This window comes from Impatiens glandulifera, chromosome 1, assembly GCF_907164915.1.
Source record: "Impatiens glandulifera chromosome 1, dImpGla2.1, whole genome shotgun sequence".
In the NCBI taxonomy this organism is placed as follows: domain Eukaryota; kingdom Viridiplantae; phylum Streptophyta; class Magnoliopsida; order Ericales; family Balsaminaceae; genus Impatiens; species Impatiens glandulifera.
The window spans coordinates 87,692,989-87,714,986 of record NC_061862.1 but is presented as its reverse complement, the minus strand read 5'-3'; the positions used below and the strand labels follow the sequence as shown (position 1 = coordinate 87,714,986).

Sequence of the window (21,998 nt, the reverse complement as noted above, 5' to 3'; positions counted from 1 at the left end):
ACTTCAAAAGAAAAAAGAGAACCTAATATATATATATATATATATATATATATATATATATATATATATATATATATATATATATATATATATATATATATATATAAAAGAGTAAATGGATACTTGAGTCGGATTATAGGTTGCCCGCCCATAAACTTAAAACGGATAAAAATAAAAATAAAAATGTTATATGTATGTTTCGAACTTGAAACATAACAAAAAAAAAACAAATACAACCTTTTAAGCAACTAGGCTAATAAAACTTTATATTTTAAATTCAACACCAAATTTGATAAACGCATGAAATTTTAACAATATAAGTTTAACTTTTTAACTAATTAATCTATATATATATATATATATATATATATATATATATATATAATGATGCTTAATATCAAAAATGTTCGGATTGTCAGGTCGAGAGTTGTGATTAATTTAGATATATATGTGAGAGTAAATGGATACTTATGTCGGATTGTGGGTTGACCCGCCCATAAACTTAAAACGGTTACAAATAAAATTGAAAATGTTATATATATGTTTCGAACTTGCAACGGCTTGAAAAAACCTATGGATTTGTTCATGGAGGGAATGTGAGTAATGCAAACATTGGTGAGAAAACCTAAGAGTTTGTCCATAGAGGAGATGTCGGCTTGAGTAACACAAACATTTGTGAGAAAATCTAAGGGTTCGTTCATGGAGGGAATGTCGGCTTGAGTAACACAAACATTTGTGATAAAAAAAAACCTAAGGGTTTATATCTAAAGGTGTAATTGAATGTTTAAGAATACACCCTCAAAATTGTTATTAAATAATCAAAATCATTATAGATATAAGAACTTAAATGAATTGGTTAGTTGATTTTTTTAATATTTTTATTTTTTCAAATAAGTATATAATAATAAATAATATTATATCCAGTAGATAATTTATATAACTATCATAAATTTGCTCGGATAAGAATATATTTAAAATATTATTTATTTATAAATATTTTAAATAAATTTAATATTATTCAAATCTAGTTAATTTAAAATTGGTTTTAGTTGTAAAAATTAAGTTTAATCTTAAACTTAATGTTAACATATATTTTATCCCTTCGACACCCACTTAACCCCTCAATTGACCATCTTCTTGTGACTCACACTTTTTCATATGTCTTTTTTATCCTCTCGGGGAACCACCCACCAATCTTAGTCGACTTTAATTGATGACACGTCTCTTATATCACTCGTCAAACTCAACCACCAATATTTTAATTCCGACCTCACACTCGACAAACCATCCACCACTTGACCTCCATCTCGTGACCTCACACTTTCAAATGCTCGTTAAACAAACTACTAATTCCGACCTCACACTCGACAAACCACCCACCACTCGACCTCCATCTCGTGACCTCCCACTTTCAAATGCTCATCAAACCAACAACTAATTCCGACCTCCATCTCGTGATCTCATGCTTTCAAATACTCGTTAAATCAACCACTAATTCCGACCTCACACTTGACAATCCACCCACCACCCAACCTCCATATTGTGACCTTACACTTTCAAATGCTCGTTAAACCAACAACTAATTCCGACCCCACACTCAACAAACCACCCAACCTCCATCTCGTAAACTCACACTTTCAAATACTCGCCAAATCAACCAATAATTCCGACCTCACACTCGACAAACCACCCACCAACCGACCTCCATCTCGTGACCTCACACTTTCAAATGTTCGCAAAACCAAAAACTAATTATGACCTCACACTTTCAGCCTTTGTTTAAAAGTTGCGTCACCATATATTATAGTCAATAATAAATTCTTGAAAATCTAAATTTGCATGTTTTGGAATTCAAACCCAAGTCTTAAGCATAAAATGTGAACATTTTAACCGTTAAACTCTTTGAGATTGTTGAAATAATTTTATTATTTTGTGTATGTATATATATATTTTGTATTTAATATTTATTACCAATTAGTTAATTTTTATATTAATCAAAAAATTATTTTTGCTAATCAAGAAAATATTATATATATATATATATATGATTAGAGAAAAAATGTATAATAAAAGATAAAATATATTTATATAAAATTAATGATAAAAAATAATATAATATATATAAGGTAACTACATCTAATATTAATATATATATATATTATAAATTATTAATAAAAAAATATATATTTTATGATTAGTGAGAATATATATATATATATAATTAATGAGGGTGAAAATAATTAGAAAAGAAAAAAAATATAAGATAAAATATATTTATAGTCTTTAAAATCTAAAATTTAATTAAGAAAGAGAGAATAAGAGAGAGGAGAGAGAATATACCTGATGACGTGGATTATACATGATTACAGTAAAATCTCGATAAATTAATAACCTCTATCAATTAATAAATTTTTTGTAGTCCCAACTCGAGACCATTAAGATAAATTAATAATTCGCTAAATTTATAAGATAATATATTTTTATTAATGCATATATGTCTCATATAATATATAAATTAATAATTCCATATTACATCAAAATTATAGATATTTATTATAATAAGACTCTAATGTAATTTACTCTTTTTGAAATTGATGTCTCCTTGTACTTTATCTTGAATCCTTCTTAATGCATTATGAAGCTGTGGCATACTATGTTCATATTGCAAGAGAAAATTACGTAATGTAATTATTGCTTGAAGGACATTCTTTCGTGAGACCGGCTCCAACTCTGTACTGTCATCTTCTGTTTCATCTTTTTTCTCATTTTCCATAACACTTCTAATAGTTTGTTCATCATTCAAAATTTCTACAACGACTTCATTTTCACCAAGATAATCAATAACCTTTTCAGCATCCATTGCATCATGATAATTCAATTCTTTAAATAGAAGACTTAAATGTTGGACATCTTCAGACAACTGGCCTATATGTCTATATCTTCTTAAATTGAAATTGCAGTTATATTCACGTGCATTTATTTAAATTCATGCATCTATAATTTAATTACATTCAGAAATTTATTAAATTTACTAAAATTCATGAATATCTCGATAAATTAATAAATTATTAATTTATCGATTAATTAATATTTCGATTAATTAATAATTTTTCCTGGTCCCAAGGATGGGTATTAATTTATCGAGGTTTTCATGTTCGTGGATTATTGTGGTGCTGGTTGACTTTAAACATTATTATATATAAAAGATAAAATGTATTTATATAAAATAAATGATGAAAAATAATATAATATATATAAGGTAATAAATAAATATTAAATTATGGAGATATGTGCATTTATAACCAAAAATAATTGTTTAATATATAAATAAAATAAATATAAAAATTGTACAGGTATGTACATTTATAACCAAAAAATATTTGTTTATATCTTGAATTAATATTAATATAGATAATTTTTTAGATGATATATGGTAAGGAAATATATTATATATATATATATATTATATATATATATTATATATATATATATATATATGATAATGGAAAATAAAATTTAATTAAGAAAGAGTGGGAGAGATGAGTGTAAAAATAAATGATGATTGATGACGTGGATTAATGTGGTGTCTGTTGACCTTAAATATTATTATATATATAATTAATGATAAAAAATAATATAATATATATAAGGTAACTACATCTAATATATATATATATATATATTATATAAATTATTAATAAAAAAATATATATATATATATATTATGATTAGTGAGAATATATATAATTAAATAGGGTGAAAATTATTAGGAAATAAAAAATTATAAGATAAAATATATTTATAATATTTAAAATCTAAAATTTAATTAAGAAAAAGAGAGTAAGAGAGATGAGAGAAAAAATATTTTGGTGATGACGTGGATTCTACATGATGACTTGAATTATTTTGGTGCTAGTTGACTTTAAGCATCATTATATATAAATAAATTATTCAAAATCTAACTTACAAAATATATATTAATACACAAAATTATATATAAATACACAAAATTATAAATTATTTTAACAATCATAAATGGTCTAGCGATTAAAGTGTTAACATTTCATATTAAAGATCGGGGTTTGAATCCCTCTAAAAGAAGTAATTACTGTATGTGAGTGCGCGAACATTGGTAGGTGAAGCGGAAGCGAGAAAGTTGGCTTGAAAAAACTTAAGGGTTTGTCCATGGAGGGAATGTCGACTTGAGTAACGCAAACATTGGTGAGAATACCTAAGAGTTTGTCGATGAAGGAAATGTTGGCTTAAATAACGCAAACATTGGTAAGAAAACCTAAGGGTTCGTCCATTGAGGGAATGTCGGCTTGAGTAACACAAAATTAGTGATAAAAAAATATAAGAGTTTATGCCTAAAGGTGTAATCAAATGTTTAAGAATGCACCCTCGAATTTGGTTATTAAATAATCAAAATCTATATATATATATATAAAAACTTAAATAATTGATTAGTTTATTTTTTATATTTTTATTTTTTCAAATAAGTATATAATAATAAGTAATATTAAACCCTAGTAGATAATTCATATAATTATTCAAAATCTAACTTACAAAATATATATACATACACAAAATTATAAAATTATTAGAACAATAATAAATGGTCTAACGGTTAAAGTATTAATATTTATATTAAAGACCAGCGTTCGAATCCCTCTAAAAGAAGTAATTATTATATTTGAGTTCGCGAACATTGGTAGATGAAGCAATTATTATATGTGAGTTTGCTAACATTGGTAGATGAAGCAGAATCGATAATGTTGAGAAAACCTAAAGGTTCGTCCATGGAGAGAATGTCGACTTGAGTAACCAAAATATTGTTGATAAAAAACCTAAGGGTTTATGTCTAAAGGTGTAATCGAATGCTTAAGAATGCACTCTCGAATTTGGTTATTGAATAATCAAAATCATTATAAATATAATAAATATATAAACTTAAATGAATTGGTTAATGATTTTTTTAATATTCTTGTTTTTTCAAATAAGTATATATAATAATGAGTAATATTAGATTTAGTAAAACTTTATATTTGATTAGTAATTTGATCCAAAATTCAATGTTTGAAGATTTGTTTTATAAAATTACTTTTATTTCCACCTAATGAATATTTTCAATTTATATGATTTTGGGTATGCTTAAAAAAATAACAAAACAATTTTATATAAAAGAGTGGATAAATATAAGTTTTGTCATATTTTTTAATAATTAGATAAAAAAATATTAAATTATAAATTCACATTTTTAATATAATTTTTTTCTTAATTTTTATATTATTACTCGTGCAAATGCACGGGCTATATGCTAGTTAATAATGATGATAGGTAATAAAGATTTAAATGTATTTTACAAAAACATTCACACATTTCTAAACTAATAATATTTAAATATTTTTTAATATTTTCTCTTTCATTTATAAATATAAATAATGATAAATATAGCAAAAATAACTCATAATAATGTTAGATTAAATTAAATAAAGAAAAGAGAAAGATTAATTAAGAGATAAATAATTAATTAACTGAAAAGAATAAGTACGACATAATTTTAAAATTTTAATGATGTGATTAAATAAAACTAAGTTGTGACTTGAACAAAACTAAGTTGGATAATTTAATTTTGTGCAGGTACAGATATAAAAGAAGTATTTTTATTCGGACGTCGTCAAACTCCTTAAGACGTGGTCTTAGGAGTGCGCGAGTAGACGTCGTCTAACTCCTTTAGACGTGGTCTAAGGAGTGCGCGAGTAGACGTCGTCTAACTCCTTTAGATGTGGTCTAAGGAGTGCGCGAGTAGACGTTGTCTAACTCCTTTAGACGTGGTCTAAGGAGTGCACAAATAAACGTCGTCTAACTCCTTTAGACGTGGTCTAAGGAGTGCGCGAGTAAACGTCATCTAACCTTCTTAGACGCGGTCTAAAGAAGAAGCGCAGTTAGATGTTGTCTAACCTTCTTATACGCGGTCTAGAGAAGAAGCGCAGTTAGACGTCGTCTAACCTTCTTAAACGCGATTTAAAGAAGAAGCACAATTAGACGTCGTCTAACATTCTTAGACGTGGTCTAAGGAGTGCGCGAGTAGACGTCGTCTAACCTTCTTAAACGTATTTTAAAGAAGAAGCACAGTTAGACATCGTCTAATCTTCTAAGACATGGTCTAAAAAAGAAGCATAGTTAGACGTCGTCCAACCTCATCAGACATTCGAAGGAGCGTTTGATCTCGTACTCAGCTCATCTACAATTCTCGTTTTTAACAGTCTGACAACTCAGCTCAAACAACGAATGAAAAACTACCACGTATGCTATTATTATTCAAATTTCCCTCGTTGTACCTTTCCAAGTACAACACGATCTATGAGAATATTTGACGCACTATCAGTCCAGTATAGACACGATCCCAACGATAATATCCATGTTGTACCATCTTGTACTTTTGGCGGTCGTCCAATGAAAGGAGGACACGTGTCCACAAATAAGATTCGACCATTGGTGCACTTCTATTATAAATAACTATCCAAGGACAACGAACGAAGAACAAGCTCGCTAAACTCATTACTTACTGAACTTGCTTACACGCTCACTAAATTCTTACTTACTGAAAGCTCTGTACGAATTAAGATTAACCAAGTGTTGTATTCACTTTCCCTGAAATCATTTTGTAATCCATCTATTGTTCTTCTGTGCGAAATTTCAGTATTGAAAGTTGAACAGAGATTGTTCTGTTCAACAGAGAGTTAGCTAGAAGTTCAGAAGCTTGCAACTGTTAAGTCATGTGTTTTCTGACTGGGTTTGTGCAGTCGCTTTACTAAATCAAAGTCTTCTAGTGAATATCTTTCATATTGAGGAAGAAGGGGTGACGTAGGAGTTTTATCTCCGAACATACATAAAACTCCTTGCGTTCTTTACTTTCCGTCCATTGCATTCAACTGTCTGACACTTTAAATCCAACAAATTGTTCCGCACTTGAACTTGTTCAAGAGTTTGTGAAGAATAGAAACATGTTTAAACTTCTAACAAAGTTAAAATCGAATTGAAAGTCATAAGATGTTAGCTGTAGTCAGACTCCTGTCTCTATTGTTAACACCGATCCTAACACATAAGAATTAGTTTTTTTTCAATCTAATTCTCCTTGTCATTTGTACAATTTTTTTTAAAAATTCCTAAAAAAATAATAAACAAATAATATATTCATTATGATATATCTAAATTTGTTAGTTTATTATTTTTATAGGTACAAATTCAATCAATCATATTTACAAGTATTATTTAAATTCTTAAAATTTAACATCTTTAATTATTATTATTTAAATCATCAACAAATTAAATGTGTAAAACAATAAAATTTAAAAATTGGTAAAAAATTTAAAGTGGAGACCGTCGTTCTGACGGGCATAGACGAGTAAGCATTAGCACTATTTTCTAAGTGTAACCAAGCTCCGAACCAAAACAGAATCTAAAATGAGTGTAATTATGCAAAAATATTTTCCTAATTTTAAAAAAACTAGGAAGATCCACGTGCAATCCATACGAATAATAATATAAATAAAATAAAATTTTAAAAAAAAAATAATAATTATATGTATTCAATGTTTAAAATTCTTAAAAAATCACGAATAATATATTAAAATAAAAAATAGAAAACTTTCATTCAGCATTTTATTCACTTCGGTAAAACAACTTATCTTCTCACATATTTTTTCCGAAAAAATCTATCATCTCGTGACCTTACACTTTCACTTTGGTCAATCAAATATTTGATTCATATTTTTTAATATTTAACATCGTGACCTCACACTTTGGTCAATAAAATATTTGATTCATATTTTTTTAACCACTTTCAATTGATACCGGCCTATTATCCCTCCACATCTCAATCACACTTGGTTAAAGGGTTATACTAATTTTGTTATGTTGCAAATTCGAAATATACATATAGCATTTTTAATTTTATTTTTAACCATTTTAAGTTTATGGAGGGTCAACCCACAATCCGACTCAAATATCTATTTATTCTCATATATATATCAAAATTAACCACACCACTCGACCCGACAATCCGAACACTTTAAAAATTAAGCATCATTATATATATATATATTATTTAGTTAAAAAGTTAAATTTATATCGTTAAAATGTCACGCGTTCATCAAATTTTGTGTTGATTTTAAAATATAAAGATGTTATTAGCCTATATGGATAAATGATGGTTAAAGGATGTACTTTTTTTGTTAGGTTGGAAGTTTGAAACATACATATAACATTTTTAGTTTTATTTTTAACCGTTTTAAGTTGGGTGGGTCAACCCACAATCTAACTCAATTATCCATCTACTCTCTCACATATATATCCAAATTAACCACAACTCTCGATCCGGTAGTCCAGACACTTTAAAAATTAAGCATATGTATATATATATATATATTAGTTAGTTACAAAGTTGAAGTAATATTGTTAAAATGTCCCGTGTTCATTAAATTTGGTATTGAATTAAAATATAAAGTGTTATTAGCCTAGTTGGTTAAAGGATTGTACTTGTTTTGTTAGGTTCAAGTTTGAAACATACATGTAAAAAAATTTATTTTATTGGCGGGTCAACCCACAATCCGACCCAAGTATCCATTTACTCTCACATATATATCCAAATTAACCATAGCTCTCGACCTGACAATCTGGACACTTTAAAAATTAAACATCATTATATATATATATATATATATATTATGTGGCGAATCTATAATCTAACAAGTCAATTCCCGATTTATTTAAAATATCCAAAAAACAAATCCGGAAATTAAAAGACAAATAAATAAAAAAAATTTAAGATAAAGAGCGGAGAGATTTCGAGGCATTATAACTTCTTTGACAACTCTACTAGGACATTTGAGGCCTAGTTAAAAACAAATTTTTGGCCATTCAAAAATCTTTTTAAAAGTTGTTTTACACTTATCTAATTAAATTACGTTAGCCTTTATTTGAAAAGGGAACAAACACCCTATTTATTTGAAAATATGTAATAAATGTATTATACAATACATTTTATACATCTATTGAAATGCGTGCAAAGATTCGTCAAATGGAATGACGATATATTCTATATGAGCGATGCTGCGAAAGGAAAAACTAGAAGGCATGGGATCGACCGCCCCACCCCCCTTTGGCGATGAGCCGTCCGATAGGACGTAGGCATTGTGGAGGTGGGAAAAATTCCAGATTGAGATGATATTCTTTTATTTATAGTGGTGGCTTACCCTCTCCACTATCGGTGAATGATACTCTTTTATTATTCTCTTAGCACAAAAAAATATGTATACTCTCTCCAAGCTGGTTGTTTGTCGTGCCAAACAACTAAACATCGTCACTACAACCCTTACATGACTATTATATTTATGAATACGTATATCTATTATAGTCAAAGTGACACCTCTAAATACATTTTGACTTAAAAAACAAAAACAAACGACAAAGAAAATCATAATTCTTAAAATTAGGGGGAAATTTCTCAAATCAAAATAAGAATGGAAAAGAGGTGTTCGCTCATTTAAGAACATGTGTTTGTACATCTATTACGTACATGTTACGTAAGGAATTAAACTTCTATAATAAATAGACCTCTAAAAATGGCTCTTCAAGAACGTGATCCCAAAACCAGAAGGTTTGCAAAGCCATAAATGGTTGAAGATGGAAGTTCCGTACAAAAGAAGCCAGGGTCATATTTTGAAATGGCTAAAATGAAAGTCATGATGGCCCAAATGACCGCATAGATATCATCATTATCTTCAAACATCGAAAATAGACTCGGAAAATGAGTCTTTGATTCTGAACATATTCCGCCAATCCCTCCTACACAAAATCTCTCTTACACAAGCCATACCTAAACCTTTGGTACCTCCAAACCATATTTCTATGTACGAAGATTTCGATACTGAAAGGTGTCAACCAACTTCACAGTAAGAATGACCCAAAGAAATGGTAGGAGCTCGTGAAAAAGAAAATAATCCACAATATGTTGATACTCTCGTTGACCCAATCCCAACTACTCGGGTCAATGAGTACACGAAAATGTACGATGTAAAAATGGAACAACTTGAAGGCCTAACTTTCAAAGTTCAAGAACAATGTGAACAATTGAATAAGGGAAAAGGAACGAGATCCCACAACACATGGAAAGTCAGATTAATAGTCGTCGAGAATACTCCAATTCAATGTGACTTAAAAATGTCGTCACTCGATAAATTCAACGTGGATATGGACTCTCAAGTGTAGATGAAAATGTACGTAGGTATCTTTGGTCACCTATAACTCGGAAGGGAAACTATGCAACAAATGCTTCTAAGATACCTCACTAATTCGGCTCTTCGTTGGTACCACCAACAAGATATAGCTAGGATCGAAACCTTCGATAAAACCGCTAAAGCGTTCATCGATAGGTTTTCTATGTACATCACATTAGAGAAATCTAAAAGGAAGTTAAAAGATGTTAATTAAATGCATGATGATAAGTTCTCAACGTTCATCACAAGATAGAAAGATGTCGCTTCATATATGAATGCACTCCCATGTGAGACGGAACAAATTCAAATGGTCAAAGAATGTATCAATCGAGCATATAGTGTTGGAATGGCCATTAAGAAATATAAAACCTTGGATATCCTAATGATAGTTGGAATCGAAATGGATCAGGTTATGACCAAAGAAGATCCTACTTTTGAAACCAAAAACAAACATGACAAGAAAAGGAAACTAATATTCATTACGTGCCTAATGTTACCATCGTAGAGATGGCTAACAAAAAGCCTAGTCCAATGCGTCAAAAACTAAGGCGTAAAAAACTCAATCAGACATACGACAAAAACCCTCAACCTCATAAAAAAAAATCTTCAGATATATGACAAACCCCGTCGGGTATATGATAATTTGGAAATAATAGTGGAATAAGTATTTGAAAGACTACTCGAACAAAAGGTAATCGAGCCAGAAACTCTAAGAACTAATAAACTAGTAATGGGAAGTGGACAAACTTGTTCTGTAAGTACCACCAGTGTAAAGAAAATAAAACTAATCATTGTTTTACCCCAAAGGACAAGATCCAAGACATGGTCGACAAACATGTTATTGACGTGAAAAAGAACCCACTACCAAAACACGAGTAAGGAGCACAACAACCAATGAAAGACTCCCTTGTTAAAAAAAAGGAAATCAAACGTCATGCCTTGTTTAAGAGATGTAAATTAAAAGTCTTTATCGCTTTCTTTGTAAAATCATTTAATGTTCCACAAGACGGAACTACGTACTGACCTGATTCTTTTGTAATGGAAAATACGTAGGAAACATGTTCTTAGGTTCAGTCGAATGTTTATAAAACTCTTATATTTTGTAAGAAAGAACGAGGCTTTGACCCCTCTTACATAAACAAAATAAAATAAGGATTTTAAAAAACAAGTTAGAGTAGAGTCAAGATCATTATTTCAAAGTGATCGTCTCAAAAGAAACTCCATCGTTTCACAAAAATTCAATTAAGAAATATCAAATTGAATTCCTTCTAGTGTTTAATGAATATTTAAAAAGTGTTAATTCCTGAAGGAAATTTCGTGAACAAACTTTAAGGCCGAACTGAAAGCCAAAAATTATAAAGGTTATTTCATCATGTCCAAGAACAAATATATTTTAGAGCTTAAGGCTTTGAAAAAAAATGAAAAAAATAGAAAATAGCAAAGTACTTTTGTTGGTTGAGACATTAAAATCACCACATGTTGCTCATTAAGACCTTAGTCCTGATTGCTACGGTAAGAGTATAAATATACCGATTATATCATATAACCCCAAATCAATAAATCTCTATTCAAAGCCAAGAGTTGTAAAACATTCTCTAAAAATATAGAGGTGAAGTAACATTCAACAAAAATATGGCTCGAAGTAAGGCCTATAAAAAAATCATCATCAAAGTTTTAATACTTTGATCAAACTCCTTCGAGAATTAGAAATTCAAAATAATCGTTTATACACGAGATTGAATTCAAAAATGATGATTTTGAAGTTAAAAAAAGAAAAGAAAAAAACACGACTTTTTTTTAAGATGATTTAAAGAATTGGTGTTTAAGACTAAGCTCTGAAAACGTTTTGATTTCTAAAAAATCCTGATAACTAAATCAAAATTTTTTAGAGGGGTCAATGTTTTATTCCAACTTCCAAAACAAAATCGAAATAAGAAGCGATGACAAACCCTAAACAAGCTGCACTTTGTAAAAAAATACATCGCTATTTTAAATAATACCCTTTCGATAAAAGCGAGGGGCAAAAAAGGGAGGATTAACCCTAAAAAATATGTGTTAATAAAAAATCGAAAGGGGCAACATTTCGTCAACTCTCATTAATAGTACAAAGTTGTCGTTATGAGAATCTTAACTTGATGAAAAAGTCAAGAAATAAATTGGCCAAAAGTTTAAAGTAGAGACCTACGTTCTAATGGGTACGGAGGAGTAAGCGCGATAGCTCTTTTTCGAGTGTAACCAACCCCCGCACTAAAACAAACTCTTTAAAACGCATGTAATTACGCAAAATATTTTCTTAATTTTAGAAAAATTAAGTGTCGACTCTATAATCTAAAAAGTCAATTCTCAATTTATTTAAAATATTCAAAAATATTTTCTAAAAACATATCCGAGAATTAAAAGACAAATAAATAAAAAAATTAAAGATACAGAATTGAGAAATTTCGAGATACCGTTTCATTATTTTATCATTTAAAATATTAATGAATAAATGACATAAATTGGTGTTTAATAAATAAAGGGTCATATTTATTATGATTTTAAAATTACACATATAGTTGTGATGATTCTTAATGATATATAGCTGATTTTGGTAACGGATTTAAATGCCTGTACATTTGGTTGGTTGATGTGGTTGCGCTGACAGAACCAACCAACTCCAATTTATACATATTGGTACCAGCCAGCCCTAAGAATGGGACAATTGAAAGAAATATTAATACTAATTAATTCATAATATATCTTTATTAATTAAATAAGCCCATATTCATAATCAGAGTCATAGGCCTATTTAAATACATATCTACTCCCCTTCTGTCGGGGCACCCATATTTTCATAAAATGAAAAACATGATTGTCATAAAATATTATCATAATTTATTTTAATAAAATGAAATATGATAACAAGATGGAATTGAATTAGGATCGGTCTTCGAGGGCGAATTATAGACTCTATGGTCACCCCTTCTTTAATGTCCATATCCATATATTAAAAATAATTAATAAATTTAAGAATCCTTATGATGCACGGTTAATACTATATTCATAATAAAATAATTATATTTTGTATAGTGTAATATATTAAAAATTATATATTATTATACAAATTGAAATAGAAACTATAAAAAAAAAAAAAAAACACTAAAACTCTAATAAGTAAAAAAGTAAAAAATATATATGTTGATTATATTAGACGAGAAAAATCATCCCAAATAAACTATAATTCAATTTATTTTTTATTGTCATTATATTTATTTTAAGTGAACCATTATTATCACTTAAATTATTTGAATTCCTAAATAAAATAAATGTATATATTGCACAAGGCCTTTACAAAGTATTGCATTCGCATTAAAGGCGAAGCAGTACAATTTGTTGAATTTTCGCCAAAATATTGATTCTAATCATTTGAGTATTTCTTTAAAATTCCAATAGGTCAGTTGGATATATATATATAATCAACTAAAAATAAAAAACTAATTGATAAATATTTTTGTAAATAAAATTCTAATAAAAAATGTAAATTTATTTATAAATCACTAAAATATAAATTAATTATTTAATTTAAAAAATTAAAATATGAATTAGAGTTTAAGAAAAAATTAAATATAAAAGTAATAAATATGTGTCAAGATTGCAAACACTAAAATTAAAAAAAAAACATATCTTATGTCTATTTTTTTTACCACTAGACTTAAAAATAACTATTTAAAATGACCTTAATTTGTAGATGAGTACTTTTCCAAAAATAAAATAATCAAAATATATATATATATATATATATATAATTGGTCGAAAATGTCATCATATGTAAGAGGGTTTATAATTATTTTGGTTAATTTTTTATTAATTAAGTTCAAATTTTAAGTTTGGTATGAAATGACACACATTAAATTAAAGGTAAGAATATGTGAGAATCTAAGATATTTAAAATCTCTATTTAATTATTAAAATTTTACTATATTACAATTCTACGGTAGAGGATGGATTATTATTAAAATAACTTTAAACTAATTAAATTTTTATAATTTTATGATTTTATATATTATTTTAGTTTTATACTTATTTAATTAAATAAGAATTTATATTTACACAAAAAAATTTATTAGTTTTTGAAATAAATAATTTTGTAACTATTTTTGTTTTGTTTTTTATTTATTATTTTTTTAAATTATTTTATATTTAATTATAATAAAATTATATAATTAGTATTGTTTAAAAGAAAACTCTAACAAGCAAGTATGGATGCAAAAGTTAGGTAGAGAAACTGAACTATGATAAATTCATTAAACAGTTCAAAGCTCAAGCTAAAATCATTTAGCATATATTTATCCTCAAGTCTTCAAATACAATTTAAGCTTTTATATTAGTGTAGTGTTAAAGTCGAGTTTACATATATTTAGTTGAGATGAGCCGTCAAAATCATTTATAACTTTTTACAACTTAAACTTAAAAAATTTACATTTATTTTAGGTTATTAAATATTAAACGATATTTTAAATTAATCTATATATGAATATGCATGTGAGACCAATAAAGAATTCACAAACCAAATATTTAAAACTTTTAACTTCTTTTATTTAAAATTTTAAGCCTTTCAATTTACTCAAGTTCGGCTAGAGATTCGAATAGGTCCCGACCATATTCATTTACATCCCTAGACACACTTAAACTACACTAGACCCACATTTAAAACAATGGCTATAAAACCCACCGAGAAAGAGAAAAAAAAAGATGCATCGCACCGGTTAACACGACCAAATTATAACAGTTTGAACCGAAAAATCTTCCGCCATCAGCGATCGATTAAGGAAGAAGAAAATGTCACAATGTCTTGTGTTTCCTCTGTCGGCAACAATTCCAAGTTTAACTTGGAGGGAAAAGTGGTTGATCGGTGACCGCCGTCCTTATGGAAATCTCAATCGGCCGCAGCCGCTATCCCGGAAAGTTGGCCGGCCCCCCTTTGTTCGTCCAGTCTGCTGTAGTAACAATCTAGCTTTGGAATTCAAGAGTGGTCTAAGGTACTTCATCTTCTTTCTTCCTAACTAAATTAATTAACTTCTTTTTCTTCTGAAAGAAAGAAATGGTTTTCAGTATGAGTGGGTTCCATGAAATTGAGCTCAAAGTGCGAGACTACGAACTCGATCAATTTGGTGTCGTAAACAATTCCGTTTATTCAAGTTATATTCAACACGGTAACAACTATTATTAATTAGATATTGCTAATATATGTTTTCATGTATATATAAATGCTTTGTTACTTATACTCCTCCTTCTAATTAAAGGACATCACGAGTTGCTGGAACTGATAGGAATAAACGCAGATGACGTTGCTAATTCAGGCGAGGCCCTAGCTTTGTCTGAGATTACACTCAAATTCCTCAATCCACTAAGAGTATGTAAGAACATTAATTATGGGTTGTTTTTTTTTTAGTAATCTGAATTATGACCCTCAATCAATATGTTATCTAGAGTGGAGACAGGTTTGTTATGAAGGTCAGAATATCGAATTCATCAGCAATTCGAGTATACATTGAACACTTCATCTTCAAGTTGCCAGATTATGAGGTTTAATTAATTTCTTCAAGGCTTGTTTCTTGATCAACATCTTGAATCATGCTTAATTTGTTTGTTTTTTTTTCCATTTTAAACAAAGCCTATTCTTGAAGCCAAAGCCACTGCAGTTTGGATTGGCAAGAACTATCGCCCTGTCCGATTACCAGCAGATTTTAGGTCCAAATTTGTCAAGTTTATTCGAAAAGAGGATCAATCCAACCAACCCAACTAAACATAACAGATGCATACAGAGGTATGCTATTATGTTGTACTAAGAAAAAGATTTCAAAATAACATCATCTTCATTAGGATTATAAAGAGAATTAATCAAACCTAACTAGAAGAGATACAGTATGATTAGAAAAGATATGTGATATTTATCTAGATATTGAGAATTAGAGATATTGTCTTGATTTAATTCTCTAATATTGATCTGTTTGTTTTTGTACTGTCTTCTGGTTTAATCAATGAAGACGAGAGAGTTCATTGATTAAAAGGCTCAATTCGGGTTTGAATTAATTATTGTGACAGATGTTGAAGATCTATTGGGTTTGCATTAAATTTCAAAGGAATGGCTGAGGAATATATTATTTGGAGGATAAATCAATTCAGAAACCCAAGGATGGAAATTCAAAGGACCAATGATGAATTGATTAGATTATTTATTTAGCATATAAACAGTACATTTAGACGCCTGAGTAATTATAAAAAATTATGAAAAAAATTACGTTAAAATATAATATTATTTTTAATTTTATTTTTAACCGTTTTATATTTATAGACGGTCAACCCATAATTCGATCCAATATCTATTTACTCTCACATATATATTTAAATTAACCATATCTCTCGATCCGACAATCCAGACACTTTTAAAATTAAGTATCATTATATATATATATATATATCCAAAATCCAAAATCCAAAATCCGAATCAAATATTCATTTACTCTCATATATATATCCAAATTAACCACGGCTCTCGACTCGGCAATCCGGACAGATTAGTTAGTTTATGGGTGGGTCAACCTAAAATCCGACTTAAGTATCAATTTACTCTCACATATATATCCAAATTAACAACAACTCTCAACCCGACAATTCAGATACTTTGAAAATTAAGCATCATTATTATAATATTAGTTTATGGAATGGTCAATCCAAAATTCGACCTAAATATTCATTTACTCTTTTGACCCGGCCATCCGGATTATATATATAGATTAGTTAGTTAAAAAGTTGAACTTATATTGTTAAAATGTCCCGCGTAAAACAAATTTGGTATCTATATATATATAATGATGCTTAAATTTTAAAGTGTCCGGATTGTCGGGTCGAGAGCTGTGGTTAATTTGGATAATTGTGAGAGTAAATGGATACTTGGGTCGGATTGTGGGTTGACCCGCCCATAAACTTAAAACGGTTAAAAATAAAATTAAAAATGTTATAGTTATGGTTCGAACCTGCAACCTAACAAAACAAATACAACTTTTTAATCAACTAGGCTAATAATGCTTTATATTTTAAATTCAACCCAAAATTTGATGAACGCGGGACATTTAAAAAATATAAGTTCAACTTTTTAACTAACTAATATATATATATATATATATATATATATATATATATATATATAATGATGCTTAATTTTTAAAGTGTCCGGATTGCCGGGTCGAGAGCTGTGGTTAATTTGGATATATGTGAGAGTAAATGGATATTTGGGTCGGATTGTGGGTTAACCCGCCCATAAAAATTTTACCGTAATATTTTTTTCACGATTTTTTATATTATTACTCGTGCAAATGCACGGGATACATACTAGTTGATCCTAAACCCTAAACCCTAAACATATATCTTTATGTTTAACCGTTTTAAGTTTATGCATATAGCATTTTTAATTTTATTTTTAACCATTTAAATTTTGGACGGGTCAACCCTCAATCTAACCCAAATATACATTTACTCTCACATGTATATTTAAATTAATTATAACTCTTGACATGCTAATCCGAATATTTTAAAAATTAAACATCATTTTATATATATATATATATATATATATATATATATATATATATATATATATATATATATATATATATATATATATATATATATATATATATATATATATATATATATATATATATATATATATAGGTTTTCAAGCTTTCATGGTAAATTTACTTATCATTAAATTATTTTTTAATTTTTACATGTGCAGTTGATGTGATCTTTGTAGTTTAATGAAGCTCTTATCAAAAATCAAAATATTCCTTCACGTTTCTAATCAGTATCATAGCTCTAGGTTATGAAATAGGACTGCATCGTCCTGTGTGTGGCCATGTTTGCTGCTGCTGGACATGTTCACTTATTATTCTCTTTCAGTGTTATATATTTTTGTTTAGTGTATTTTTAGACCATTTCCAACCGAAAAATCCATTTTTAAACTCATTTTGGTGTAAATGTCACATCAAACAGTAATTCTACTCCAACCGAAAAACCTCTTCTCAAACCCAAAAGAATATTCTTATAATATTCCTTCTTACATCAACTTTTATAACTTTTTAATATCATCCATATCTTTTACAAACTTATAAATTACACCACAATATTATAATATCATCTAAATATTTTAAACTTAAATATAAATTAATTATAAAAATTTATTAAAATAATATATATAATATATATATATATATTAAAGTAATTTTTTTTAATATTATTATAATTTTTTAAATTATATTATAAATTTATGTTATATAAAAAATATTATATAAATTAAATTAATAATTATATAAATAAACTTAATATAAAATATAAGATAAATATAAAATATAAATAAATAAAACATATAAATAAATTAAACATATAAACAAATTAAAATATAAATAAATTAAAATATAAATAAATTAAAATATAAATAAAATATATAAATTAATTATATAAATAAGTTTAATATATAAAATGAACTAAATAAAAGATCAAGGGCTAAAAAGTAAAAAAAATAAAATATATGCGATTGCTACAGGAGCAACGCATATATGCAGCTTTTGGAGAGGGAGGATGGGTTATCCCATTTTAGGTTTTCGTTTTGCGTACTGTTGGAGCTGTTGATCCCATTTTGGGTTTCGTTTTGCAGCTCCATTGGAGATGCTCTTAGTGAACATATATTTAGTGCTGGACCGGGGTTGATTGGTTATATAGTCTACAACTCTTAGTGATTTTCTTTCCGTCTATTGAATTATATTTTGAGCTTGAATTTTCTCATTCTTATATATAGGTTGAAATATGGGATTTGATTATGTTATGAACTTATGATGATATCAGTTCCATTTGCTTTAGGAATCCTTTGTTAGAAATTGAGTTTTCATTGTGGTCAAGTCACCTATCAATAATCTTTCTTTAAGGCTTTACATGTTAATTTCTATTATATACCATTGAATGACGTATCATTTAACATTCTTATTCTTGAGGGTGACATGGTGTTATATATTTGTTGGTAGTCCTGGGGCCAAGAAATTATTACAATTTGTTGTTTTTTGGCACAAGCACATAACTAATTTATCATTATGTTAATGTAACTGACTGTGCATGCTTGTTTTCATAATAAAATTAAGCGTCTTTGCAAATTATCTGCTGTTATCTACATTATTTACATCTATGTCATACTTTGGTTTCTGATTGCTTTTAATTTCTTGTAAATGGCGCAAGACGAAGGCCACCAGGACGACATTACATCAAAAGCTCCAATTTTCGTGGTTATTCCCACTGGAAGGAGAAGGTACGCAATCAAAACCCATGTTTCGGTAATCCTCGAAACATGTCGATGTAAAATTTCTTGATATTTCATGCTTCGATGACAATGATATGTTTTAAATTGGGGAAACCGCAAATCTTGTTTCCTTTCTTTGCCTAAGTATAGGGGGTAGAGAGTATATAAATGTATCTCTTTGTCGGCGTATAGCTCAGGGATAACTGCTGCAAAAGGGTTCACAAGCAACGTGCTAACTTGCTTTGGAAATTACGATTATCTGAAACTAAAGAGAATCAATCTGGATCCATCAATAAGATTGTTATTCCTCCTAATTCATTCTTCTGTTCTATCATATTATTCATATATCTTTGTTGGCGCAGTATGTTATCAATTTGACATTCCAGGAGATAGTTGATGACAACTTTAAGAAGATAAGAAACTTTCAGGATGCTAATAAGAACACAAAAGAATCTTTAACTTCTACTTCAGTAGAAGATGATATGTTATGGGAATATGCTGGTCTTCAAGAAGCTTATCAAGGAGAATGTGAGGATATTTTGTTAGAAATGCAAAGAACTTTCTATGAAGAACTTGAGAAAGATGAAATAACACCAGGTTAGTCTCATTTTCTATATTTTTTATGATGAAATGGCACTTGTTTGTTTGGGTTCTGATTCTGCACTTATTATTTTCAGTTTTATCTAGTTGCAGATAATGGAAATGATTGCAAAAATTGGGAGGATGAAGAAGATGAATACTTAGCTCATTTAGTATATGAACATATGCAGTTGAATGATGATCAACAGGTAGAAAGAACCTTTATTCATGTAACAATAATAGTAATACCAATTTAAGACCCTCCCACTCCAAATCCAACCAAGAAGATTGATCTCAATGAATCTGCCTACTTTTGTGTTGGCCCTTAGGACAGGACACTCATCACAAGACTACTTGTAAATCACTTTTGGCTCGGCTCGGGTTGATCTATGGAACAATGGCGCCTATGTATCCAAGACCCGTGATCGTATAAGTAATCGTTTGGAGGAATAAGTATGCGAAGTAGTAATGCTTTCCGTAGAGGTAATCATAGCATCCCATGAAGAAATGTTGCAATGCACAACTCTTGCACTAGAATCCTGCAATACAAATTACCAAATTAATTAACATTTTGATGTTTGTTTGTCTGTTTGTGGGTAAAACTAGACACATACGAGTACTTGTCTTCAATTTTATTAAAAATGGGTTTTTTGGTGGCTTTCCAACTAAAGTAAAGGGGTAAGAGTTTGAATTGAATTTGGGGATTTAAAAGGGATTTATTATTCATTTTGTAACTGGGTTACTAAACAAAAGTCTTGCAAGAGCCCCAATTATACCAATAGCAAAAAAATCTATCCCCAATCTAATCCCAACCCTTAATTATAGGGCTATGAACCATTATGGTAATAGGATCCTCTGCTACCAAGTTAGTATGTTCCCATGTTCCCCTCTCACAAGGTGAGGGGTAGTATGGTAAATAAATAAATAAATATTTATTTACCATACTACCCCTCACCTTGTGAGAGGGGAACATGGGAACATACTAACTTGGTAGTAGAGGATCTCAAGTTACCATTATGAGGGATGTAACAATTTATAAAGTTAAATATAAATCTGTCATTGTCATGATTTGTACTATCTTCATTCCAAAAAATGCAATTGAAACAAAAAATGCAATTGAAATATGATTATTTGTAAAACGACTAATCAAAATTATTTAGGTAAAAATTCGATATAACATGTTAAAGCTATATAACTATTTCAAATTCTAATATCTAATTCTATTTTAAAAATTAAAATTCATTATATTCTCATGTGTTATTCATATCTCACACTTGATTTGCTAGATGTTATCATAGATGTAACAATAAATCAAACAATTTTTAAAAATTAAGAGTTTGTTTTTAAGAGATAATCATGGTTAGATATTTGTAGGTTAATTTCGTAAACTAAATCTTTTATTCAAATTTTATATCATTTTATATAAGATTTGATATCGATGATTTGATTAGAAGGAATTTAGATTAATATAATATTTTCATAATAATTCTACAAATGTGTTTATTCTATTTTTTAATATAATTAATTTTGATATATATATATATGTTCACATAAAATTTGAAAACAATCAATTTTATTTGATTCCTTTAATATATAGGATAGTGTGATTTCGCTAGAGTTCAATCTAAATGTTTGAAAATTTATATATATATATATATATATATATATATATATATATATATATATATATATATATATATATATATATATATTAGTCGACGAAATGTCAATCTATTATTGACATGACTGACGAAGTCTTGGTCTCTTTTCGACCTGGGGCATCATTTAAGTCTCGTAACGGGAATGGGTGC

General features: G+C 28.3%; 1 protein-coding gene across 2 annotated transcripts; it reads left to right on the top strand.

Annotated features, from left to right (window-relative positions):
• Nucleotides 1-15,008: 15,008 nt before the first annotated feature.
• Nucleotides 15,009-16,497, top strand: LOC124922324 (acyl-acyl carrier protein thioesterase ATL3, chloroplastic-like). Of its 2 annotated transcripts, XM_047463057.1 has the most exons (6): nucleotides 15,009-15,298; nucleotides 15,372-15,472; nucleotides 15,563-15,672; nucleotides 15,750-15,845; nucleotides 15,934-16,086; nucleotides 16,365-16,497. In XM_047463057.1, the coding sequence occupies exons 1-5, from the start codon at nucleotides 15,099-15,101 to the stop codon at nucleotides 16,063-16,065; spliced, it is 639 nt and encodes a 212-aa protein (XP_047319013.1). In that variant the 5' UTR covers nucleotides 15,009-15,098; the 3' UTR covers nucleotides 16,066-16,086; nucleotides 16,365-16,497. The 2 variants fall into 2 exon arrangements, with proteins under 2 accessions (XP_047319013.1, XP_047319012.1); XM_047463056.1 differs by having other exon boundaries at nucleotides 15,934-16,493.
• The last annotated feature ends 5,501 nt before the right edge of the window (nucleotides 16,498-21,998 follow it).

Excerpts from the sequence above, each read along its gene's own strand:
- LOC124922324 (XM_047463057.1), top strand. The coding sequence starts at position 15,099 with ATGTCACAATGTCTTGTGTTTCCTCTGTCGGCAACAATTCCAAGTTTA. Across the intron at positions 15,673-15,749 it reads AATTCCTCAATCCACTAAGA|AGTGGAGACAGGTTTGTTAT; the intron begins GTATGTAAGAAC and ends TATGTTATCTAG. Across the intron at positions 15,846-15,933 it reads TCAAGTTGCCAGATTATGAG|CCTATTCTTGAAGCCAAAGC; the intron begins GTTTAATTAATT and ends TTTTAAACAAAG.